Below are 26,353 nucleotides of genomic sequence, written 5' to 3' on the forward strand. Positions count from 1 at the left end.
TGATGACCAGTTTCAGAGCCCGTTATCCACTCATATCTTCGTAAACAAGTACCTGGCAGAGCTAGAGATGTTGCCAAAGAAGGGTACGCAGCAAAAGGCGCGAGCTGCACACCCCAGGGACCTGCATGTGAAGGCCAGGGATCTGCATGTAAATACAGGACTACGAGTGGCGCCGGCGGCAGGAATCGGATGGCTCCCACCCGAGAGCCATGATTTCAAAATCAATGTCGATGGCGGCTTTTCCAAGATAGGAGATCGGGCTGCCTCAGCTGCTGTATGCAGGGACAAGGGGGGCAAGTACATTGGAGCATCGGCGATCATCTATGAGGGCCGCCTCAATCCGACAATCCTTGAAGCCGAAGCATGCAGCGAAGCTCTCTCACTTGCTGCCGATCTTCATCTCCGGTCCGTTTGTGTTGCTACTGACTGCCTTGAGGTTGTAACGAACTTACGGGAGGAAGCTCCATGCGGATACTACCCTATCTTACAGGATATAAAGTATCAAAGTAGGCTTTTCAGTGACCTCAGTTTTATACATGAAAATAGAAAGTACAATGGTGAGGCCCATGCCTTGGCAAGGGCAGCTGCTTCTCTTAGCCCCGGGCGCCATGTGTGGCTTAGCATTATGCCCGATATCATCTGTATCCCATTATGTTTGAACCTTCAATAAAAGGGTGCGGATTGCTCAAAAAAAAAAGAAAATAAGAAATGTTTTAAGAAAATCTTAGTATATTTGAAAAAATATTCGTAAATTTGAAAAATTGTTTGTGTTTTTGAATAGTGCTCGCCAATTTGAAAAAGTATTTGCATTTCAAAAAATGGTCAGATATTTAAAGATTGTTTATGTTTTCAAGAAAATGTTCACAAATGTGATAAATTATTCATGTTTCCAAAAAAATGTCTGCAGTTTCAGATATATGTTAACAATTCTGAAAATCTGTTCTTAAACTTTCAAACATATTCACAAAATCAAAGTATTTTTCATAAAAAAGGGTTCGGAAATTTGAAAAAAAAACACGTGTCCAAAAGTCCAAATTTGGAAAACGTTTCATATTTTTAAAAATATTCCAAAAGATGAAAAAACACATTAGGTTTTTTAGCTATAAAAAATGCTTTAGCTAGAATGTCCGGCCCAGTTGTACAGTACCAATTCTGACCTGTTACAGTATTTCTAGTAAAAGAAACTCCTACAGTACGTCCGGTCAGCTGCACTTCATAATTATCACCAAATTGAGATGGTTCTGGTGGCTATTAGCATTTTCCCAACCACTGGAGGTCCTGTGTTCGATGCCTAATAGGCGCACTATTTTTTGGATTTTCGATCCGATCCGTGCCGCACATACTCTCTCTAATGGGCCGGCCCAAGGTGGATTCAGAATGTGACAAATCTATTTTCTAGAAAGACTATCCTATCTTTTATTATGAAGGGTTATGGACAGATCTCGTCCATTGATGTGTTAAGAGGAGTTGTACCCAAAGTGTTAAAGTTAATGTATGTATGAGCTGTGTTGTTGTTTCTTAGTCGCACAGATTGACGAGGGAGAGCTGCTCAGAATGCCCACCTGGGGGTTGGTGCAGAGGCAGAAGGGGAGAACTGCAGCTACCACATAAATAAGGGGCAGGTCTGATTGTCTTATGATTTTACACTTTTGTATGTTCTCTCCTACTACCTTTATCCCATAATGTAAGACATTTTTTCATATTAGTGTAGTGTCAAAAAGCGTCTTACATTATGGAACGAAGGGAGTAGTTATGAATGATTCCTTGTGTGCTGTAAGATGAACTAAACCAATGAAAGGTTGTTGAGGTAGTCGTTGCTGCCCACCCTGGCATTAAAGATGCCGCTTGTATTGCGCATTACATCAATCATGGTTTAACGGGGATGATAATGTTTGTTGCACGGTTTGTCGTGCACAAATCTGAAAAATGGGCCGGTGTTTCACATAGTGAGCAAGGCAATTGCAACGACCAGGTGCTGCATTTTCTTTTCTTTTTTTTCATAAGCATACCTGTTGAGTATATTATTTGTGCATGCATATTGACTAGGCCCATCTCAGTTTGTCGTATAGATTGAGGTAGAGATCCCATCTTGTACATCATATATACGTGCCTATGCACGAGAGCAATACATCGTGCAATCATAATCTCATACATGGTATCAGTTTTTAGGTTTTTCGCTTCCGCCGCCGCCGCGCACCACCTCTGCGCCGCCGCCGCCGCCGCCGCCGCCGCTCGCGCGACATAGGCGCCGGCCGCCGCTTCTCCTCTCCCTGCGTGCGTGCTGCCCTAGCCGCCCGCACTTGCCCCGCATCTCCAGCACACGCGCGTGATCGCCCGCGAGCCGCCGCTCCACCAATCGCTAGGCCCGCGCCGCTGCACCATCGCATCGCCAGCGCGCGATCGCTAGCCCCGCCGTTTGCTTCATCCAGACTCGTAGCTAGCTTACGGTGCGCCATTTCAGTTTGCATGAAAAAAGAACCTCATGTGAAGATGCATGCAGCCAGCTTACCGTGTGTACTGGATTTGGAGACGTCCGGCCGCGCGGAGCTGGTCGCCGGCCAGCCTGCTCTCGCCACTTCTGCCGTCCCGCCGCTGACGCCCTCTGGCCCGGCTCCGCCATCGACGCCCTACGGCGCGGCCTCGCCAGCCCGCCCCGACTTGCCGCACGGCTCGGCTCCGCTGCCCCCGCTGGTGTACGCCGCCGCCCCACCACCGGCGCTCTCCGGCCAGTCCGTCGTCGCCCCGCCGCCCGCGCCGACTCTGCCCGTCGACCCCTTGCTGTTGCGCAGGGCATTTGACGCGCCCGTGTACGGGGCTCCCGAGTACTGGTGGGGGTCGTCAGCAGGCCAGCACTCGCGCGCTGGGCAGCAGGTTTTTTCGGCGGGCCATCCAGCCTACCCGGCACCGCAGTCGCAGCCAGGGCTGCTTCCCATACCGTTTAGAGAGTACCCATCGCCGCTGCCGAGCGGTGGCTACGGCCTCCCCATGGCGTCTCCGTCCCCCTCGCCGGCTCTACCGCCGGCGCCATGCGACCCGGTGCTCCTTCCCGCATTGCATGCCGCTCCTACGCCGAACAACTACACCAGAGGTGATGAGTGGTACATGGACACCGGGGCTACGGCTCACATGTTTGCTCATCCTGATAATCTTGCCTCCTTTACTCCCGTCACCATCGACAGCCGCATCATTGTCGGCGAAGGTTCCACACTCCCTATCACACATGTCGGGCACACTTCTTTTCCGTCTAATTCCATGCCTATTACTTTGTCTAACATACTTGTGTCACCTCATCTTATTAAAAACCTTGTTTCCCTTCGTCGTTTAACTCGTGAAAATCCTGTTACTGTTGAATTTGACGAGCTTGGATTTTGTGTCAAGGACGCTCAAACCAGGATGGTACTTCACCGATGTGACAGCCTCGACGAGCTCTATCCAGTGCATTCGCCGTCCACCTCCACCACCGCACCGATTGATCTCTCCGCCGGCGTCGATCTCTGGCACGCTCGTTTGGGTCATCCCAACCCCGTCACACTTCATCATATTCTTAAGAGTTTCAGTTTCAGTTGTCATAAGATGGAGGATCACACCTGTCATGCCTGTCGTGTCGGCAAACATGTTCGCCTCCCGTTTAATAACTCCACCACCATAGCTTCTTTTCCTTTTCAGTTGATTCATAGCGATGTGTGGACCTCTCCGGTTCCTAGTAATTCGGGCTATTTATATTATCTGGTTATCCTTGATGATTATTCTCGTTATATGTGGACTTTACCTTTGCGCAGAAAGTCAGATGCACTCTCCACTTTGACGGCTTTTTACTCCTATATCAGCACGCAGTTTGGGCGTCCCATCCTTGCTCTTCAGACTGACAATGGAAAAGAGTTCGACAACCTTGCTTTCCGCACTTTTCTGTCACATCACGGCATAGTTTTTCGTCTTACATGCCCGTATACTTCCCAGCAGAACGGTCGAGCCGAACGCGTCCTTCGCACTCTGAACGACTGCGTTCGCACGCTCCTGTTCCATGCTAATCTGCCGCCTCGTTTCTGGCCGGACGCACTCGCCACTGCTTCTCTTCTCCTTAACCTTCGCCCTTGCCGCCCACGATGGAACTATGCACCTCACCATCTTCTCTTCGGTACGGCCCCATCTTATGATGGCTTGCGTATCTTCGGGTGTCTTTGCTATCCTAGCATTGCGGACTCCGCTCCTCACAAACTCGCACCTCGTTCTATCGCTTGCATCTTCATCGGCTACCCCTCCAACTCCAAGGGATATCGGTGCTACGATCCCGTCTCCCACCGTGTGTTCACTTCCCGACACGTTTACTTTGATGAGCATGTGTTTCCGTTTCACCAGGTACCCCCGGCTGTTCCTCCCGCCACCGGTGACGAGGGCTCCTTGACGCCTCTCCCAGGGCACTCGCGCGCCTCTCTTGGCCCGCCCCTGGCTTTGAGGCGCGCCCCTGCATACGACGCCTCCTACAGCCGCGGCGCTTGCACCCCCGGCGCCCCCGACGTTGGCGCCCGCGGCCCCAGCGGCGCCCTCGGCACCCCCGGTGCCCCCAGCCCCCTCGGCACCCCAGGTGCCCGTGGTGCCCCCGATGCCAACGGCCCCTCCGGCGCCTGCGGCCCCCTCGGGGCCCCCGGCGCCTGTGGCCGGTCCGGTCACCCGCGCCCGTACGGGCGTTTTTCGCCCGAGCTCGTGCTACGCCTCGGATGACTACGTCCATGCGGCGTCCACCTCTGAGCCGTCGCCGTTGCCGTCCTCCGTTTGAGCCGCTCTTCGTGACCCGCTCTGGATGACTGCGATGCAAGAGGAGTTTGACGCCCTGTTGCGCAAGCGGACGAGGCAGCTTGTTCCCCGTCCCCGACACGCCAACGTGATTACCAGGAAGTGGGTCTTTAAACACAAGCTCCGTCCTGATGGTACCCTTGATCGCTACAAAGCGCGCTGGGTCGTTCGTGGTTTCCAACAGCGTGCTGGCATCGACTTCACCGACACCTTTGCTCCGGTCGTCAAGCCCAGCACGATACGCACGGTTCTCCACCTTGCGGTCTCCCGTGCTTGGCCGGTGCATCAGATGGACGTCTCCAACGCCTTCCTCCATGGTCACCTCGAGGAGCAGGTCTTCTGCCAGCAGCCCACCGGGTTCGTCGACCCGGCGCTTCCCGACCACGTGTGCCTGCTTTCGCGGTCCTTGTACGGACTCAAGCAGGCTCCGCGTGCTTGGTACCAGCGCATCGCGGCGTTTCTCCACCAGCTTGGGTTCCGCTCTACCAGCTCGGACGCCTCGCTCTTCGTCTATCATCAGGGCTCTAACACGGCGCCCAACCTCTTTAGTTTGTTGTATATTGACTAGGCCCACCTATTTAGTTTGTTGTATAGATTGAGGTAGAGGCCCCACCTTGTACATCATATATACGTGCCTATGCACGAGAGCAATACATCGTGCAATCATAATCTCATACAATACCAAACAAACAACACACGCAGCTAGCAGGTTAGTGCATGCAGAAGCGCACACACAACCAGCCGAGCTGTTTTTTTTTTGTTTTGGTTCAGATAATACATGGCAAACACTCTCAAATTATAAGTCACACTCACAAGCAGCTAGCCATGTAGTTGCACGCAGGCACACACACACATAGTAGGCAGCTGTTACAGTTCCGAACGCATATCAAGCAAGCACTCATCCAACACAGATATGCAGCCATACAGGCCGCTGCAATCGCAAACCACACCCACGCATGACGCGTCGGCCAGGTCTGTGTGAGAGCAACCATAAGCTCGCACATCCGGCTTCAGCGAGAACGCCACACAATAGCAATCCAAGCAAGCACACGAGCAAACCAAACGCATGATCCAGCAGCACAAGTAGCGTTCATCATTCTCAAAACAGTGATGGAAGAAACACACCGCAATGCAGAGTTCACCTAGGCAACATAACATTGGAGACAGAGAAACAAAATGGTGAATAACGGAATACAATCATGAGCAGGTCAAGTGCTGAACTATTTTTTTTTAAAGGAGGATGACCCCCGGCCTCTGCATCTGGGCGATGCATACGGCCACTTTATTAATTACTCTCACAAACCTTACAAAGTCATACAACAGTAAGACTAAAGCCGCCGTCTAAGCAACAAACTGTCGCTACACCTATCCAGTTGATGAAGGGGCGTAGATAGCCTGGGCCTAATACCAAACAGACATCGCAGCCAAGCCTACCATCTAAGACCTGAGACCCCAACCTAGCCACTTGCCGGGTCTGGGGCACACACTGGTCCGACGTGCTCTCAGAGGCCGCCGCCGCCAACTGCCACCACTCCATCTTCAGAACTGTACTGATGCATCAACCTTGCTCGGTCCAGCTATCATCGACGCCACCACGGCGCCCAACGACACCTCCTCCCTGCGCACAAACAGCTGAACACGTCACGGTCGCCACTGATTCACCTCAGCGCCATGCTGCCAAGTACCACCAGCCGACACAGCTTGAAGCCCTTGGAGGATCTGTCGTGCGTAGCACCTGCCGACCAGGCATGACCAAGCGTAGCACCTGTCGGTCAGGCATGAATTGACATCTCCACCGAAGCTCCGTGCAAGACGAAGCCGCTCCACCTCCTGCCTCTGACTTCCAGCGCTGCTCCACAAAACGATGCTCCCAAGAGAGAAACGACACCGCAGTGCCGCCATAGTCCTGTTTGGAACACCAGATCCTAGGGTTTCCCCCGGAGCAATACGAGTGGGTCGACGGTAGTAACATGACGATGCCTTCATCAAGGTAACGACGTGGAACGTCGTCATCGCCCACCGTCGGCTCGGTTTTCACCGACAACTACGTCTTCCCAACTCGCAGCTGGTGCCAGATGACGGATCCAGAGATCCGAACACCCAGCCTCAGGCCGACCACCTCTGACGGAAGAGATGACCACCACCGCCGGTTGCACCGGTCAGAACAGATCTGATCGGAGGTGTTGCCGACAAAACCACCAGGACCTCCACGCCGCCGTCGCTGATCTGAAGGCAGCATGCACGCCACCGCAGCCAAGCCGGCCGCCGGCGACCGCAGCCGCCGCCGCCGCCCGAAGGGCCATCCACAGCGCCCGCAGCCCTGGCCTCCGCCGCGCCAAGCCATCGCCTTCTGAGGACGGGCCAGCCTCCCGCCGCCTGCAGCCATCCGCCGCGCCGCAGATCCCAGATTGGTCACGCCACCACACGCCTTGGGGTCCGCCCCACCCCGGAGACGCGCGAGAGAGGAGATCCCCTGCCACCGCCATCGGTCCCCGGGCTTAGCACGGCGGCGTCTTTCGGCGGCGGTGGAGGGAGAGGAGGAGGGAGTTTGCGGCGGCGGCGGCTAGGTTTCTGGCCGCCCGAGTCGCCCTAGGAGGAGGACGACGCGGGGGTTGCAGCTGCTTGTCTAGTTTTGCTGAACTAAAATAATAATGGATGGATTCACCAATATGCAAATAAATGATATACCTGAGGACGGAGACCCTAGGCAGCTTCTCCTTGTAGTAACGCGAGTGGACCGGCGCTTCGAAGTGGTCGGGGCAGTGGCCGGCGTCCCACTTCAGAGCGTCCCACACATCCTTCTCGATCTCGACAGCCAGCTTCTTCTCACCTTGACCACGGGAGCCCACGGATGGCAGCCTACGCAGGCTCCAGCATCCCCTGATCTTGATGGTCTCGAGCGCGGGTGCCATCATCTTGACCTCGCATATCTGTTGCAGCTTTGGGAGGTCGTGTAGATGGATGGCAGTCAGCTTCGGGAATAGTACACCATGGATGGTTATTTCCTCTGGGTATTCTATGTTCAGCATGAAGACGTGCACGAGGTCACCGCAGTGGATCATGTGGAGGGTCTTCAAGCTCGGGAAGGAGGAGACCCACACCGGAAGCACGAACTGCAGGCTGGGACAGGAGCGCAGGTGTAGGTGTTGTAGATTTTCAAAGGAGATGTAGCGGGTGTAATTACGGTTAAAAGGTCTACTCCAAATCCAACGGGCCATTAAGAGATCTGACGCCCAAAAGGTCTCCAGACGACCAAAATCATAAGTAGCCGCTTGGAAGACGGTATCCAACTTCAGGCACCTCTCCACACGGCACCACTTAAGGTACCCACACGAATAACCTTGATTTGAAACAACAGCACGTATTGATACGTCGACGTCGTGCACATGCAGGGATTTAGCACATCCAACCAATTCACGTAATCCTCTTTTCAGTTCACTCTCCACATAGCAGCTTCCTTTAGCAATCTCTACATGCTGGTCCAGCTGTGTACTCGGAGGTTGGGGGAAAGCCTGCATCGGGGGATCTCCAACAATGCTGAGGACATCACTATATGGGCCTGCTCGAATAAGGTTCTGCAAGCTCTCTTGATCATCAGGACCAATCTTGTTCTTGCTGTCTGCTTCAAATTGAGTACCTCCACCGTACATAGGCGAGGAGGTGACATGGATATTGTAACAAAGATACTTCATATTTGTCACCCTCCTCGACCAACTGTCACAACGCCCCAACAGATCCTTCAAAGAGCGAGTAAGCCTCGCATCCCTAGCAACAACATGCACCTGTAACTGGCGGGGTTTCTTCTTGTTGATGGATGGCTGGGGACACACGATTCCAACTCGTGTGTCTATGCACACCAACTCCAGGTCAGGTTTTATATCAGAATCAATCTCGCGCACCGAAATTATTGCACGAAGATGCTTGCATCCTATTAGAAACAATCGCTTGAGCCTTGGGACTTGCACTACCATAGTCTTGAAGTCAAGTACCTTGATCGCAGTTCCAGAGAGGTCCAACTCCAGGAGGTTGGGTAGCCCACACAAAAACAAATTCTTCAATTGTGTGCAACCTTCTAGAGAGATCTTTGAGATTCTGATATCCTTATATTCTGATGTGGTCGACGGACGGAATTGTTTCAGAGGTAGCTCAACATCTTGTGTCCATTGAGAAGCTGGCCCATGTCCATTAAAGCTAAAGGATTCGAGGGATGAAGGAAGGCTGCCAACATTTTCCAACCCATAGCAACCATCTAGTACAAGTAATCCAAGGCTACTTGCCATTGATAGGCTTGCTGGAAGAGATTTCATGTCACTGTTGCCTGACAAGTCAAGTATTTCCATGCTTGTCTTATCTATAAAGGAGTTATCAAAATCCTTTGATATTATCCATTGACATGTTGGTTTTGTTATCCGAAGCCTCTGGAGGTTAGGCAGCCGATGTTGTAGGTTAGACATATACTGCCAACCTCTGACTCCTTCTATATTCAGCTCTCTGATATTAGTCATGATATCCATCTTTTCTTCAGATAAGATCTCATTCCAATCTGTGTAACGTAGGTCCAACACTGATATGTTGCATAAATATGTCCACTCTATATGATCCTTTCCTTCACATTTTTTATCATCTGTACAGTGGTCCAGTCCAAGGAATCTTATGCTATGGCATATTAGGAAAGGAGGTGATGCAAAATTGAAGGCACAACAACGGAGAACTAGCACGCCAAGCTTGCTGGAATGTTCAAAGAAGCCATTTGGTAAACTTGGTGGGCAGTCAGAGCATTCAAATGCCAAGAAGAAAGATGAGGTCGGTGCAGGTATAGTTTGCATTCCACTTATTTCTATATTTTTAGATGTGACTGAAATCCAACGGTATGACCCTTCTTTGTAGATTTCTTCATCTTTAAGTACCAGAAAAGGAGGCTCTGAATCTTCCATGAACTTTTTAAGCACATTATCAACCAAAGTAGCATCACACTCCCAATTTATCTCTCGATGCAATGCATTACTAATATCCCTTGCTTTATCTCCTTCTATGATCCCATCGGACATCCAGTAGTTGGAAGCATGAGCGGCCCAATCAAACTTTCTTTTAGTGGCATTGTGGAAATTATAACGCAAGAATAACTCATATAGACAACAATTTGCAACAACTGCTAGATCGATGTCCATCATACATGCAGCACGAGCAACTATGGCAGCACCTTGTTGTTGTAGCAGTCCATAGAACTTTGAACCTGGCAATTCTCTGATTCCTTTATAGACATAAACAAAATTATGAGTATATCTTAGCTTGTCTACTGCCTGTTCAAGGTCATGGTCCATGGTCAGCCAACTTCTGCTGAAGGTCCATATCATCATGTTGTTGCCATATCTTCCAAAATGAGGAATGCCAAAGGTGCTTAGGTCAATCTCTTCATCACTTCCATTAAGAAAAATCATCATCAATTTGGTGTCCATCAGTGCTTGAGCAATCACTTGCCCGACATTGTCTATATCATCTCTCGAACTTTCATCAACTCCGTTACAATCGTCCTCTTCATCTTGCTCATCTAGAATGGCCATTACAGAGCAGTCAAGGTCCAGTTCCTCTGCAATTGCCCTCTGCACTGCTCTTCTATTTTTCCACTCAGAGCAATCTATGTAAATTAATTTGTCAAAGCATAGTTCTGGAGTGGTCCCACTACATTGGAGCATTTCTGCTATGGATCTAAGAACAGGGGACGCCCCGAATCCATCCCAACCATGAAAATAGATGGTCTTTACGTAGCTCCCTCTTTCAAGAATTCGAAGTATTTCCTCTCTGGCACCATCAACGTCCGTTGAATAAATGTGCTGTCAAAGATGTTAATAAGTTAGAACACCTTTGCTAGATACAGAACTAATATAACTTATACCATTATTGGACAGAAGAATTGTTGTTTGAACACTCATTTAAATCACAATGACTGTTAACAGTCAGGCCTACGGCAAAGTAGCTATGCTGTGTATTTAGCAAAGTTTTAAATAGCGAGATATTATGGCAAATACTGGCAGGCTCAATAGTCAATAGCATGCTAACTTGGCATTATAGTGCGCTAAAGCGAAAAAATTATACACGATGCCGTTTTTTGCGTGATGCCCCTCCAAATGCTACAGCGTCGAGATTGTGCGCTATTTAAAAGTTCAGTATTTAGGCATCCGGTCAACCTACTGGGTAACATATTTCCTGCTAGTTTACGCGCTGTCTGCTGAGCTTAACAATCTTTTTCTTGCGTACACATCTACATTCTTCTTATGTACACATCTACGTGTTTAGTTCAGGGTTTTTACCAACTAACAACATTTTCACACGTGGCCGTGTGTTTGCATGTGAGATACTCCCTCCGTTCCTAAATATTTATCTTCTTAGAGATTTCAAATGGACTACACATACGAATGTATATAGACATATTTTAGTGTGTAGATCCACTCATGTTGCTCCGTATGTAGTCATTTGTTGAAATCTCTAAAAAGACAAATATTTAGGAACGGAGTAGTACATTAGCTTACGGAAATCTATAGGTTCAGGAGAGCTACCTGTGTATGTTCTGTTTCGTTTTTAGGTATGACAACTTCAAAATGCAACCAACTGGTCCAGTAACTTGTTAAGTAGTTTGTCACCCTTGGGCGCTCGATGCCGTGGTCAAGACGTGAGGCAGTGGTGCACGTCAGCTGGTCGATGATGGGCAAGGCCAGGCTGCCCTGACTTTTTTTTTTGGCGGGACAGGGCTGCCCTCACTGTTAGCATAACTAGCACTTCCTTCATTCACTATTATAAGATGTTTTGGATGTTTTAATATGGACTACATTCGGACTGAAGTGAGTGAACAAACACATAAAAATCGTGTCTATACACATCCGATTCAGAAAAAGAGTTAAACCATCTTATAATAGTGAATGGAGGAGTATATAGTAAATATTTTTTGCATTTTCGGAGGGGTTGCCATGGCGCCCTCACTGGATCGCCCGGGCTATACATACTGGATCGCCCGGGCTATACATTTATAGTTTTGTATTACTGTGCCAAGGCCATTTCACAACCAATAACGTCGGTCCATCACAATGAGTGAGTAAGCCACTACGTGCGTCCATGTACTACTTTTGTGAACGTAAAATGCAGAAGAGTATTACCCATGTTGTCATAAGATCCCTACTCATGATGAATTCCTCTGACAAAGATCAAGAGAAAAAGCCAACAGCAAATTTAATAAATCTTCAACTGTTGAGGACTCATGATTAATCCCTCCATCGAAGACCAATATAGAGAACCAGCAGCAAATTTAACCAATGTTAAACTGATGGGGACTCGTGATGAATAATTCTTCTGTCAAAGACCAGGAGAGGAAAGCAGCAGCAGATTTCGACCAGTCTAACCCATCAGACCCCTCTTGTCACACTGCCTGCATATATATTTTGACCAGCAAATCATGTTACATTTGTGTTTCCCTGTTGGTTACCAGCAGTGGAGTGCTACTCACCAACACGCAAAGTTTATAGTATAGAAGAATTACTGAGAGAGGCGTTCTAACTGCTCTCTCGATATTTGGAAATTTCGGAAGATTTTGAAAGGAACCACACATATATACATCTAGACGTGATTTATCTGTCCAAATATATGCTCACTTGTGAGCTGCACCAAAAAAATGAGTGTGGGTCTACAATAGGGAGTAGTACATCTAGTATAGATCCACATATTTGTACCTTTGTTTAGCACGCAAAAGAGGACATATTTGTGCATGGAATTTACGTGTATGTAGCACAAGTGTATATGTAGTAGTGGCAATTTGTTTTTTTGAAACTTCAAAATGTCTTTTCCGAATCTTATTCTAAAATGAGCTCCAAGTGCCCCGAGATCATTTAGGGGTATTCAATAATGTACTCCCTCCGTTCCTAAATATAAGTCTTTGTAGAGATTTCACTATGGGCCATATACGGATGTATATAGATGCATTTTAGAGTGTAGTTCATTCATTTTACTCCGTATGTGGTCCATAGTGAAATGTCTCCAAAGACTTATGTTTAGAAACGGAGGGAGTATATTATAAGTTACGAAGAAAGGAAACAAATTGATGGTACCTTGACAGCAGACAACGGCAGCTTGACAGAAGGGGAACCCCGAGCTTCCGCTTCTGCACACTGCTAATTCAGCGAAGAAATGTGACGGAGAGCCGAGAGATGCACGCAGTAGTAGAGCAGATTGGGTCCTCCTATCTGTAACCAAAGAGTGCACGATTACTGGCTGCTCAGTGAGTTAGCATGCCATGGCCAATTTCACAACCAAGAATGTCCCTTATAATCTCAGGAGAAAGCCACTGCATGCATACTACTTTGTGAACATAAAGTGCACAAGAGTATTTTCTCTTCCAGAAGGCCACTTCTCGTGACAAATTCCTCTAACGAAGACCAGGAGAGAAGGCCATTGGCGAATTTAATCAATCTTCAACTGATGAGGACGGATTCACGATGAGTATATATTTTAGAAAAGGAGGAACCACCCCCAGCCTCTGCATCCGGATGATGCATGCGGCCATATTATTTATTATTCACAAAGACCTTACAAAGTAATACAACAGTAAGCCCGAGGCGACCATCTAGACGACACCTGTCGCTACTCCTATCCTCTTGATGAAAGCGTGCCGAATGTCCGGGCCAAATACCAAACAGACATCGCACGAAAGCCTAACATCTAACGCCGGATGCCCCGTCCAGGCCACATAGGCGGGGCTGGGTAACACTCCGGTCCGGCACACTATCAGTGAGTACCACACGCACACGCTGCAAAGGGCCGTCATCTCCATCTTCCCTCGATCCATCCTCAAAGCATGTACTGACGCATCGACCTTGTCAGGCCTCTCTGCCATCGACGCCACCACGGCGCCAGACAACGTCGACCTCCTGCGCGTGTCCCTCACCACACATCTGACGCCAAGCCTCCACTGCTCCATGCCGTCGAGAACCGCCGCCATGAATATGGAGAAAGAAACACCGCTCCACCGCAGCTGCCATCCGCTGGTCCTTCGAGCCCGAGTGCATCTCCAAAAATGCCGCCCCCAAGGGGGTAACGACATATGAATGCCGCCGTCATCCGATCAACTGATTTAGGGTTTCCCCCGGAGGTATTGGGTGGGGTTGGGAACTTCACCTCGATGATGCCTTCATGAAGGAAACGATGATAAAGCATCGTCATCACCGGCTCCGGCCAATGACCGAAGACCAAGTTTTCACCCGGATCCATTCCAAGAAATCCACCCGACAACCTGTGCACTATCTCGACCGCCTTCAAAGCCCCAGACCTAGCCTCCTAGATCCAGCGACCAACCGCGACAGCAGTGCCACCGTAGGAGCCCTAGCGCACCAGCCACTGCCTGAATGTGCCACCACTAGAGCCTGGGAGGAGGGCTCCCACCCCACCTCGCCAAACCGCGAGAGCCACCGGGATGGATCCCGCACGCTCATCACCATCTCTGATCTGAACCAATCCGTGGCCAAACCACGAGATCGCCGATGCAGATCCGCCTTGGATAGGGACTACACCACGCCATGCCGCCGCGGGAAGCCAGAGCTTCACTCGCCGCCACCTTCCAGGGCCGCCGCCCCGGGATCCAGCCGCCGCCGACAAGGCGCGCCGCTCACGTGTAGCAGGCCGGAGGAGCCCCCCCGATCCAGATCTGGACCGAGAAGCTGACCACGGCTGCCCCACGCCGGCACGCCCCGCCTGGCCGCGAATCTGCAGCCACCCGCACCTCCGCGCCAGAGAGCCGCCATCCGGCCGCCCTGGACGCATCCGCGCCGCGCCGCCCTGCATGGCTGCGCGCATCCGCGTGAGGGCGCTGTCCCGCGCCAGCCCCACACCGCGCCGAAGGAAGGAGGGCCCGCCGCCACCGACGCTGGCCGGGCTTTGCCCGGCGGCGCGAGCCGGCGGCGGCGGGGAGAGGGAGGGGACGGGGAAGGGTTGGAGGCGGCGGCGCGTGGGTTCGCCCCCCCGCTCGCGGGAGCGGGCTGGGCCACTAGCACGAGCTAAAAAAAATACTACTACAAGACCGCTCTGATGATGAGTATATATGCCTTGTCGAAAGCCAGGAGAGGAGAGAAAAGCAACAGATTTGGCCGAGTCTAACCCATCAGTCCAAGACCCCTCTTGTCACACGACCTGAATATATAAACAACAACATGTTACATTTGTGTTTCACCTTTTTTCCGCGAGATCAATAGTAGTTTATTCCAATATGATAGAGCTACAATCCATTGGAATAGTTCCTCAATACATGGGGTCCTCTCTCAAGCCACACAGCTGCGACCCGTTCCGAGCGACTGTACACTTGTGTTTCACCGTTATTAAACAGTGGTCCAGCACGGCTTACTAACAAGCGAAGTTTAAGGGCCTCTTTGATTTGAAGGATTCCAAAAACGTAGGAATGGGAAAATCAGAGGATTGCAATGTCATGCTTATTTGAGTCCTATAGGATTTTGGTTTCTTTTATTGCCTCTACAGAAAAAACGAATGATTATTTTCAAGAAGTCATGAGTAGATGCTAAAATTTCAATAGAATGTAGTAGAAATGAATCCTTAGGAAAATTCCCTATAGGATTCAATCGTACGAATCAAACGACCATCATAGGAAAAATTCCCAAGGACTCCAAATTCCTATGAGAACTCTTTGAATCAAAGAGACCCTAACATGGCAGGATTATTGAGAGATACGTCTTAGCTCCTCTCTTGGTACTCGAAGTTTCAGAATATTTTGGAACAAATCATACATATACATCTAATTAAATGTGATATACTTAACTGTAATTTTTTCTTATGAAAATGTTAATTATGAGCTTCTCAAGAAACAAATGCGTGGATCTAAAACAGTGAGTCTACATATATTATAGGTACACATACTTATAATATTTTTTCTAGCTCGCAAATAAACATATGCATTTATGGAAATTTACCGATATGTATATGTATGTTGGCACAGGCCCGTACGCCGAGTACTTTCCGGCGTACCTCGTACAATACGTTTGCGGCGACCTATGCTTTCGCCGTCGATCACACGTGCACACAAGCTGGCTTCTTCACGGAGATAGGCACGTATAAGTCTACCAACCAAGCACACAGGCTGGTGGATGCTTTTGACGAAGTCAAAGCTAGCTAGCTATGCACGTATAGCAAACCACCGCCGGAAACTTGATCGATTGCTCTCGTCGGAAACTCACGCACACACGCGAAACAATACGAGGCGCTGATGGATAGCTACGGGAGCGTGTCGCTCCCGTTGATCTTTATTACTTTGCGATCTGAGTTAAGTTTACAGGGGAACCACGTACAGGTATATATAGTATCTATCCTACCTATGCACGGCCGACTCGGCCATGGCTACATGTCCGTGCCGGACTCAGTTTTGCCTAATCGTGATTATATCCAACAATCACCCCTCTAAGCACGGTGTCCTTACTTCACAGCTTGGACGCCGATCCTTCGCCGCATCTTCATGAACTTCTGTCATCCTAAAAATCTGGTTAGGATATCTGCAAGCTGATCATCGGTGCAAATATAGTTGACGCCAATCTTGCTTTCTTCACACACTCCCTTATGTAACGATACCTTGTATCGGCATGCTTGCATCTACCATGATGCACTGGATTCTTCAATAGAGATTGTAGAATCGTCGTCAACGTTGAGCATCACTCGTTCTGGTTGCTTACCTGTGAGGTTACCGAGTAGTCTTCCTAGGCAAACGCGTTGACACACCGCGGTTGCAGCTGAAATATACTCTGCTTCACGAGATGATAATGCGACCACCTTCTGCTTTTGTGATAGCCAACTCATTATGCTTCCTCACAAGAAATATGCCACGCCCGAGGTACTTTTACGGTCGTCCACATCTCCTGCCATGTCGCTATCACTATAGCCAAGTAGCTCCATCATCTCCTTCTCTCTTAAATAGACACAATCGAAGTTTGTTGTCCCTTTGATGTACCTGAGTATATGTTCTACAACTACCCAATGTTCTGTCGTGGGTGCTTCCATGAAGCGACTCATAGGCCAAGTCCGGTCTTGTATTCGTGAGATACCTCAACTTTCGGACCACACTTCTATACTCCATTGCACCGACCGCGGGTGCTTCACTTTTCTTGCTTAGCATAAGACGAGGCTTCATCGAAACATGACTTGGATTGCAATCTTTCATGCCACAGCTTTCAAGTACCTTCTTTGCATATGCCTGCTGGCATATTGTAATCCCCTCCGGCTTTTGTTGTACCTCTATCCCAAGGTAGTAACTCAAGAGCCCTAGATCAGTCATCTTGAATAGCTCCTCCATTTGTAGCTTGAAGTTTGCAATCACCTCTTCGTCTGCTCTAGTTATCAATAGATCATCCACATAGATGCTCACTAAAAGATGATTCTTGCCTTCACCTCGCTTGTACATAGCATGCTCTAGTGGGGCTTTCTCAAATCCAAGAGAAATCAATGTACGGTCAAGCTTAATATTCCATGCTCGAGGAGCTCGTCGTAGCCCGTACAACGCTTTGTGTAGCTTCAATACCTTGTGTTCCTCTCCTTCTTTGATGTACCCAGGTGGTTGTTGCACGTATACTTCTTCTTCCAACTCCCCAGTCAAAAACGCGAAGTTCACATCCATGTGATGTAGCCTCCAAGATTCTTGAGCCGCGAGAGCTATAAGTAGCCTCACCGAGTCCATCTTTGCAACTGGAGCGAACACTTCTTCGAAGTCCACATCTTGCTCTTGCACACATGATTTAGCTACGAGCCTTGCTTTATGCTTCACCAAGTTCCCTTCGGCATCTTTCTTGACTTTGTACACCCACTTGAGCTCCATTGCATTATGTCCACTGAAAAGATCCACGAGCTCCCATGCTTTGTTGTCTCGGATCGACCCCAGCACTTCATCCATAGCACGACGCCAACACTCCTCCATATTTGCATCTTCAAAAATTTCCGATTCCTCGATGTGCAAACTTCGTTGCCCTTTACTTTTCATCTTCACCGAATTTACCTGAAGCCTTGCTTCTGGAGAGAGGTCCAACACGCGTTGTTCTTGTGCTATTGGAGAAGACACACTTACTTCTGAACTTGCCATAGTTCTTTTTCCTGGCGATTTTCCAACTCTACTACTTGCTGGGTTGCATCCCTGCTGCCCGTCACCTTTTTCTGGAGTGTTTCCAACTTCTAGCACTTCCACTAGGCTTCCACGTAGGCTCTTTGATGGAACTGCTGTATGCAACTTATAGTTGCCACCTCCGACTAGATTACTGGAGTGGCCGGCTCCTTCTTCTGGCCTGTGCGGAGGAGTACAATACCGTGCAGCGTCTATCTCACTACGGCTGTCTTCGAGTACTACAACTACTGGCCCTCGTCCGTGGTGACCCGGACGAGCGCGTGGACTGTCCAGAGTGACAATCGCATGTGGAGCTTCCCGCCTTGCATTGCCATCCTCTGACGTGACGCTTGCGGGCCTCGGCGTGTCGTTGGCCTTGTATGCGCCTTGCTCCGTGATACGTTGTGGTCTTCTGGCGCCACTACTTCGCCAGGTTCTAGCACAATCACACCGCCGCGCCCTGCGATATGTTCTTCTGGCGACACATCTTCGCCGTCTTCTAGCGTGACCGTATCATCACGCATTGTGTCGTGGACCTCTGGCGCCACTTTTTCGCCTGCTTCTAACGTGACAACACCGTCACGCCTTGCGTCATGGTCTTCTGGCGCCACGACTTCGCCAGGTTTACTGACGTAACCATACTGTCACGCCTTGGGTCATGGTCTTCTGGCGCCACGACTTCGCCTGGTTCTACCGACACGGATGCACTCACCGGACCTATCTCCAGCTGATCGTGATCATCTGGATCCTCCTCGTCCACTAGCTCGCACATCAGCATCATATCCCCATTGTCTCCTTCCTCGGCCATGAGCGCCCGTTGCTTCGGTGTTTCCTCGCAGTCAGCCTTGAAGTGCCCGAGGAGGCCACACTTATAACACCTTACTTTTCTGATGTCAAACTTCCTCCTCGGTGGTTCAGGTGTAGTCTCGTCATCCGAGTCGGTGAAGTTCTTTCTCGCCGAGCGCTGCTTCCCTTTCCCCTTCTTCTTGCCGCTGCTCGTGGATCCGCCTTGCTTTTCTTTCAACAGGGCGGTAAATTGCGCCTTTGTCAACATCAGGTGCTCACTCGCCTCCGCGTCGCCGAAACTGAGACGAATTCTCTCGTCGTGGGCCTTGAACCTTCTGACGAGATCCTCAACCGTGAGAGTTTTCAGGTGAGACATTGCTCGATCGACGTGACGATCTGAATATAGCGTGCTGGCGCGGCGCGCTAAAATTGTCGGACGATCGCAACTTCTTCTAGGGTTGAACCATAGTTGCGTATGCCGTTGACGAGTGTCTTGAGACGGGAGGCAAACTGATCGACCGTCTCACTTTCATCCATCTTCAGGCACTCGTAGCTTCTCATTAGGGACTGAAGGTGTGCTTCCTTGACACGGTCATGACCTTGGTGCAGGATCTTGATGGTCTCCCATGCCTCCTTCGCCGAGTTCTTTCCGACGAGGTGTTGCAGCACATCCTTCGGCATGGCGGAGTAGATCGCCGTTAACGCTTGACGATCCTTTCGGTACTTCGCCGCGCCCTTCGTGTACTCGGCACCGCTGGGTTCCACGGCTTCCCAGAACTCAGCTACCTCCATCGCGACCTTCATGTTCATCGCCCATAGTGCGTAGTCCTCTCGATCCAGACGTGGGAATTGCGACACCCCCACCATTGGCATCGACGCTCCCGCTGCTGCCGTCACGATATCCTTGCCTGTGTTCGACATGATCTTTCGAGTGCTTTCCGAAGATCACGACCGACAAACCAAGCTCTGAATACCAATTGTTGGCAAAGGCCCGGCCTCGACACTGCGATCCGCCGTGTACTTTCCGGCGAGACGCACGTGCAAGACTAGCTCGAGTACTTTCCGAGCTAACCGATTCTATCGGAGAGGTAGACGTAGACGTACACGGAAGCTGCAGGTACACACCAAGCAGGCAAGCACCCTTGTGGATGGATTCTCGTGTCTAGCTAGCTAGCGTAGATCAAGTCGCCGGAACCCAATACGCAGACTCGCCGAGTTGGCCAAGAGGCTCGTGTCGAGCCTTTGCACTTTATTGATTTTGATCTGATTATATCTTACAAGGGTATGCCTCCGTACAGGTATATATAGTATCTATCCTACCTATACACGGCCGACTCGGCCAGGGCTACATGTCCGTGCCGGACTCAGTTTTGCCTAATCGTGATTATATCCAACAATGTACTCGTGAAGATCAAGTTAAGAGACCTCTAAAATTGGCTTTCGAAATTTATTTTCAAAACGAGCTCAAGTGATCTAAGCTCATTTAGTGACATTAGAGGTCACGAAGAAAGGAAACCAAGGGAGGGTGGTAATCATAGGTACGTACCTGGACAGCGGACAAGAGCAGCTTGAGAAGACTGAAGGGCCAAGCTTCTGCTTCTTTACACTGCCAATTCCGATCAGAAACCCGAGAGCCGAGAGATGCACGCAGGCAGGAGTACAACAGATTGGCTCCTCTATCCGAGCGCCGAGCTTATGGTGCTTTGCTTGTGGCTGCATGTGTGCCCTGCTTTCCCTTTGCCAAAGCATGAAGCAACGTATGTATATATGTTGCTGCTCTGTTTTAGCCTTTTCTTTTCTAAAGATGATTAAGATGGAGATGCTGTTTGCATGTTTGATTTCGGTGCATCGATCGATTCCTTCTTGACAAAGCATATGTATGCTCTTACAGATTTATTTTTGAACGTAAAAAAATTGCCATTAGCAAAAGTATGGTTTGTTTTTTACCTTTTGCTTTTCCTTTTCTTTTCTAAAGATGACTCAGATGCAGATGCTCTTCCAGGTTTGATTTCCATGCTAGTTTGCGCTGCGTAAAGCCATTGCACACCATAGTGCATCAGTTGATTCATTCTCCAATGTTTAAAGCTAATGCTTCTCGCCAAAAATAGCTTGTGTTTAAAAATAGAAGTTGCTGAACTCTCTCTCTCTCTCTCTCCCTCCCTCTCTCTCTCTCTCTCTCTCTCTCTCTCAGTAACATCTAAGACCACTGTAATCTGTTCATAATCAATAGTGTCGGCGCAATGCTTGAAACCACAATTCAGTACTCAGAAGTAGTAATAGATAACTCTGATGCACAAATTTCACAGATAGGTCAATTATTCGCCCACAGAGCCAGGCCATTGCAACAACCAGCACATATAACTGCTGCTTTTTTTATTTTTCATAAGTAAACACAAGCGCACACACATGTCGAACACTCTCAAATGCAAATGCAAGTCACACGCACAAGCAGCTTACAGATGCACGCAGGCACACACACATGGGAAGCTGTCTGTTACAATTCCACACACATGGCAAGCAAGAACTCATGAAAGCCACGCACACATATTCATGCAGTCGCAGACCACACGCGCGCGCGTCGTCCAGGTCTTTAATGCAGGCACCAACCTGTCTGTCTCTTATTTGAAAGCCACAATATAACAGAAGGTGAGAGCCACCATAAGCTCCCACATCAGGCATTGGAGACAATACCACACAATAGCAATCCAAGCAAACACACAAGAAAACCAAGTGCTCGATCCAGCAACAGAAGTAGGAGCATCAATCCATCGTTTTGATGACAGAAGAAATTTGCACAGCAGTGCAGAGTTCACCTAGGGCGATGTGAAGAAAAATGGTGAGTAACTGAATGCAACCACATGAAGTAGTACAGTTGTACAAAGATGGACTCGGTAGTAATATGCATATAGCGTACCTCAGAACAGAGACTCTGGGTAGCTTCTCGTAGTAGCGCGAGTGGACCGGCGCCTCGAAGTGGTCGTGGTGGTGGTCGGCGTCCCATTCCAGGGCATCCCACACGTTCTTCTCGATCTTGACAATCGGCTTCTTCACGCCTTGGCCACGGGCACCCATGGATGGCAGCCTGCGCAGGCTCCAGAATCCCCTTATCTTATTGGTCTCGAGAACTGGTGTCACCATCTTGAATTTGCATATCTTCTGCAGCTTCGGGAGGTCGTGTAGGTGAATGGTGGTCAGCTTGGGAATAGTACACCATTGGTGGCTATTTCCTCTTGGTGATGATCTATGTTGAGCTCGAAGACATGCACGAGATCGGCGCAGTGGATGATGTAGAGGGGTCTTTAAGCTGGGGAAGGAGGAGACACACACTGGTAGCACGAACTGGAGGCTGGGGCAAGAACGCAGGTGTAAGTGTTGTAGATTTCCAAAGGAACTAGGGATGATATAGTTGCGGCCGATCTAGATGCGACGGCGTTGGCTTTGACGGCGGCAGCGGTCAGCCCTGCCTCGGGCCACGGGCAGCGGCGCGATGCGGTCTTCGGTGGCATGTCATCTGGCTTTAGATCGGCGGCGGCGTTGAGGGCCTGGTGGACTGCTTGGCGGCACCCATGGCAGATCTGTTCTGGCCAGTGTAGCCAGTGGTGGTGGTCATCTTCTTCGTCGGTGGTGGCCGGCCAGAAGCTTGGTGATCGGATCTCAAGATCCATCATCTAGTCCCGGCTGCGAGTTGGGGAGACATGGTTGCCGGTGAAAACCGAGCCGATGGCAGGCGATGGCGGCGTTCTATGCCGTTACCTTGATGAAGGCATCGTCGTGTAACTACTGTCGACCCACTCGTGCTGCTCCGGGGGAAACCCTAGGATCTGGGATTCCAGATCGGACGATGGCGACACTGCGGGGTCGTTTCTCTCTTGGGAGCATCGTTTGTGGAGCAGCGCTGGAAGTCAGAGGCAGGAGGTGGAGCGGCTTCGTCTTGCATGGAGCTTTGGTGAAGATGTCAAGTCGTACCGACAGGTGCTACGCTTTGTCATGCCTGGTCGGCAGCTGCTATGCACGACAGATTTTCAAAAGACTTCAAGCTGTGTCGGCTGGTGGTACTTGGCAGCAATGGCGCTGAGGTGTAAGGCGGCCGCGACGTGCTCAGCTGTTTGCGCGCAGGGAGGAGGTGCCGTTGGGCGCCGTGGTGGCGTCGACGATAGCTAGACCGAGCAAGGTTGATGCATCAGTACAGTTTTGAAGATGGAGCGGTGGCAGTTGGCGGCGGCGGCCTCTGAGAGCACGCCGGACCAGTGTGTGCCCCAGACCCGGCAAGTGGCTAGGTTGGGGTCTCAGGTCTTAGATGTTAGGCTTGGCTGCGATGTCTGTTTGGTATTAGGCCCAGGCTATCTACGCCCCTTCATCAACTGGATAGGTGTAGCGACATTTGTTGTTTAGACGGCGGCTTTAGTCTTACTGTTGTATGACTTTGTAAGGTTTTGTGAGAATAATTAATAAAGTAGCCGTATGCATCGTCCAGATGGAGAGGCCGGGGGTCATCCTCCTTTTCTAAAAAAAACAGGTAGAGCTTTACTCCAAATCTTCCAAATCCAGCGAGCCATTAGTAGATCCGACGCCCAGAAGATCTCCGGATCATCAACTCCATACATTTGTAAATGGAAGACAGCATCCAACTTTGGGGACCTCTCCACACAGCACCACTTAATAAGTAAGCCAAACCCATAAAGTACGATCCGTTGGTTAAACCCACGAGGAACATCCATACGCAGGGATTTAGTATGTCTCCCTAGTCCTCTGTCCAGTTCGCTCTCCACATAGAAGCTCCCTTTAGCAATCTCTGTATGTGGTCAGAGGTTGCGGGAAGCCGGGAAATCATGCATCGGGGGACTGCCAACCATGCAAAGGACATCACTATACGTGCCTGCTTCTAATATGCGTCTGCAAACTCTCTTGATCGCCGGGGTCAACTTTATTCTTGCTGGTTGCCCCAAATTGAACAGCTCCTTCGTAAACCGCTGCAGGGGATGAGTTGATCAGTTGTAAATCCCCGACGCTTGTAACCTCCACCGATATAGTGAAGATTTGCTGGCTGGCGCCCGTGGTGTTTTCCCTTCGTGTTGGAGGGGTTTTCCACGTTAAATCTCGTGTCTCCTGCTTGTTTTTCGTGCTTCGTCGTGTTGATTTGCCAGTCGTATATCTTACAAGAAATCGTCTCTTGAGCTTCGGGGCCTACACCACCATAGTCTTGAAGTCAAGTACATTTATTGCAGTTTCAGAGAGGTCTAATTCCACGAGGTTGGGTAACCAGCACAAAAATAGATTCTTCAATTATATGCAACCTTGTAAGGAGATCCTAGTCACTCTGAGCACAGCTTCTAGAACAGCTGCATCAACTATGGTTGTGACCATCAAGTACAAGCAATCTAATGTGGCTTGCCTTCGATGGGCTTTGCACTAAACGGATTGCAAGCAACTAGGTAGCAACTTGTTGATGCAGCAATTCTAGAAGTTGTGCCCTTGTTAGTGATACAATAGAAGTATTGGTGCAAAGCAAAGCATGAGTATATCTTAACTCGCCTTCTACCTTTCAACGGTCCAGATCAATGGTCAAGCATCTTCTGCTGAAGGTCCAAATCGTTACATTGCTGTCAAATCTTCTAAGAGGGATGCAAAAGGTGCCTACATCAACCTCCTCATCACTTCCATTAAGAAATACCACCATCAATTTAGTGTCCCTCAGCATTTGATGAATCAGTTGCCCGACATTGTGCTCATTCCTCGAGCTTTCAGAAACTTTGCTAAAATCATCCTCTTCGTCCCGCTCATCTAGAATGGCCATTGCTGAGCGATCAAGTTCCAGTTCCTCTGCAATTACCCTCTACATTACTATTCTATTTTTTCACTCAGAGCAATCTAGTGTATAAATTGTTCTGTCAAAGCATAGTTGTGGAGTGGTTCTGGGAGATGGGAGCACTGTTGTAATGGATCTAAGAACAGCGGACAATCCAAACCCATCCCAACCATAAAAATGCATGACCTTTGTGTCGCTCTCGTTCTGAAGAAATTGAAATATTTCCTCTCTCCTGCCATCAACATCTCTTGTGGAAATGTACCGTGAAAATAAGTTAAGAAATTAGAACATAAATATAACACATAGTGCGGATAGTGTATATCTGAACAAAATATAGCTTGTGTTTAAAAATAGCAGTTGTACGTTGAATTCTCTCCCAGTACGATCTAAACACGTGACCATTGTAATCTGTTCATAATCAGTAGTGCCGATCGGTGCAATAGTTGAAACCAGTATTTCAATACTCGGAAATAATAAATACAGTATCAGCCATAACTTTGATGGTTGCCTTGAACAGATTTCACAGATGAATCAATGCATGATTCACACACAGAGCCAGGCGATTACAACAACCAACACGATAGCTGCTGCTTTTTCTTATTTTTTGTAAGCATATCAAACAGAACATGCAGCTAATTATCACGTCAATGCATGCACAAGCACACACACATAAGCCTGGGAATAGTTTCACATCGAGACCAAAGCCAGCCCAGTCCATATGAATACACGCCCAGGATCCAAATTAAACCGATCCAAAAAGAGCCAGCTAGAACCCAAACCAAACCAAACTGCAGATTTTTTCAACCCAATCCAATTCAAACTGTTTCTCATTTCTGGATTAAATCCACAAACTCAAACCATGGATAAATTGGTACAGCTTCTCAGTAAACTGAACTAGTACAACTTGTGTCCAATTTTGTACAGACTAATCCCAAATTTCTGAAAAAAATGAAAAGAACATGGTACGGAGGGAGGGATGAGGACCAAGGTGGGATGGAGCATCCGGGGAACGTGGAGGCGATGGCAGCTTCGATTCCGGCCGGCGCACCGGCAGGGAGGCGGCGGCAGCTTCTGTTACTGGCGCGCATCGGCGGGGAGACGACGGCAGCTATGAGTGGACGTGCACGACGGTGAAGTCGGCAGGCGCTTCGGCAGCGGCGGATGGGTGGGGGAGGCTGCGACGGAGCTCCAGCGGCCGGCGCCGGCGATCCCTATCCCAACTGGAAGCCTGGAAGTATTGGCCGACGTCTCGTGTAAGGTAGATTTGGTTGCTCTACCGGTTTTCTACGTAGACAGAAACCGGTCTGAGACCGATTTGTCTCGGTCCATACCAAACCAAACCAATCTACTAATTACTAAAGCCCAGACCAAACCAAATTGAAACAGGGCCTCAGCCCATTACAACCAAACTTAAGCAGCCCAATGAATAAACCAAATTAAAACTATGGTTTGAGACCAAACCATTCCCAGGTTTACACACACATAACCAGCTCCGATAAACATGGCAAACACTTGCAAATGCATAGTCACACTCGCAAGTCACCGCAGATAACATGACCAACATCATCGGCACTCCGGCAGAGCTATGTGCACTTCAGGTTCAGGGGACATCCCCCCCCCCCCCCCCCCCCCCGGCGCGGCTTTGATTAAGTCGTGAAGGATCATTTTTTCGGAGGGCTTACATTAGATTTCTTTTTTAGTATTTTCGCCAGCATTCGCCGGGAGAAACAGTTCTTTGTGTTCTAATGTTAGCTGGAACTTTTATATAGATCAAAGTTACCTATCGCTCTGCATTCTCCGTTTAGGTTTTTTGTGTTTTTTAAGTTATTGTTTAATATATATGA

The 26,353-nt window shown here is 49.3% G+C and overlaps 1 protein-coding gene across 1 annotated transcript; it reads right to left on the bottom strand.

Annotated features, from left to right (window-relative positions):
- Nucleotides 1–5,658: 5,658 nt before the first annotated feature.
- On the bottom strand, nt 5,659–20,475 carry LOC123064190 (uncharacterized). Its single transcript, XM_044487723.1, has 5 exons — nt 20,250–20,475; nt 12,885–13,019; nt 11,940–12,208; nt 7,457–10,622; nt 5,659–5,765 (listed from the first exon to the last, which is right to left on the bottom strand). The coding sequence occupies exons 3-5, from the start codon at nt 11,964–11,966 to the stop codon at nt 5,659–5,661; spliced, it is 3,300 nt and encodes a 1,099-aa protein (XP_044343658.1). The 5' UTR covers nt 11,967–12,208; nt 12,885–13,019; nt 20,250–20,475.
- Nucleotides 20,476–26,353: the final 5,878 nt, after the last annotated feature.

Source organism: Triticum aestivum, chromosome 3B, assembly GCF_018294505.1.
Source record: "Triticum aestivum cultivar Chinese Spring chromosome 3B, IWGSC CS RefSeq v2.1, whole genome shotgun sequence".
In the NCBI taxonomy this organism is placed as follows: domain Eukaryota; kingdom Viridiplantae; phylum Streptophyta; class Magnoliopsida; order Poales; family Poaceae; genus Triticum; species Triticum aestivum.

What these genes read in the sequence shown, in the direction of transcription:
- LOC123064190 (XM_044487723.1), bottom strand. Translation starts at nt 11,966, where the DNA reads ATGAGTAGGGATCTTATGACAACATGG. An exon ending in GGGATCTTATGACAACATGG is followed by an intron (nt 10,623 to 11,939) that starts GTAATACTCTTC and finishes CATCTTTGACAG; the next exon opens with CACATTTATTCAACGGACGT. An exon ending in TATCATTTATTTGCATATTG is followed by an intron (nt 5,766 to 7,456) that starts GTGAATCCATCC and finishes GCTCTCACACAG; the next exon opens with ACCTGGCCGACGCGTCATGC.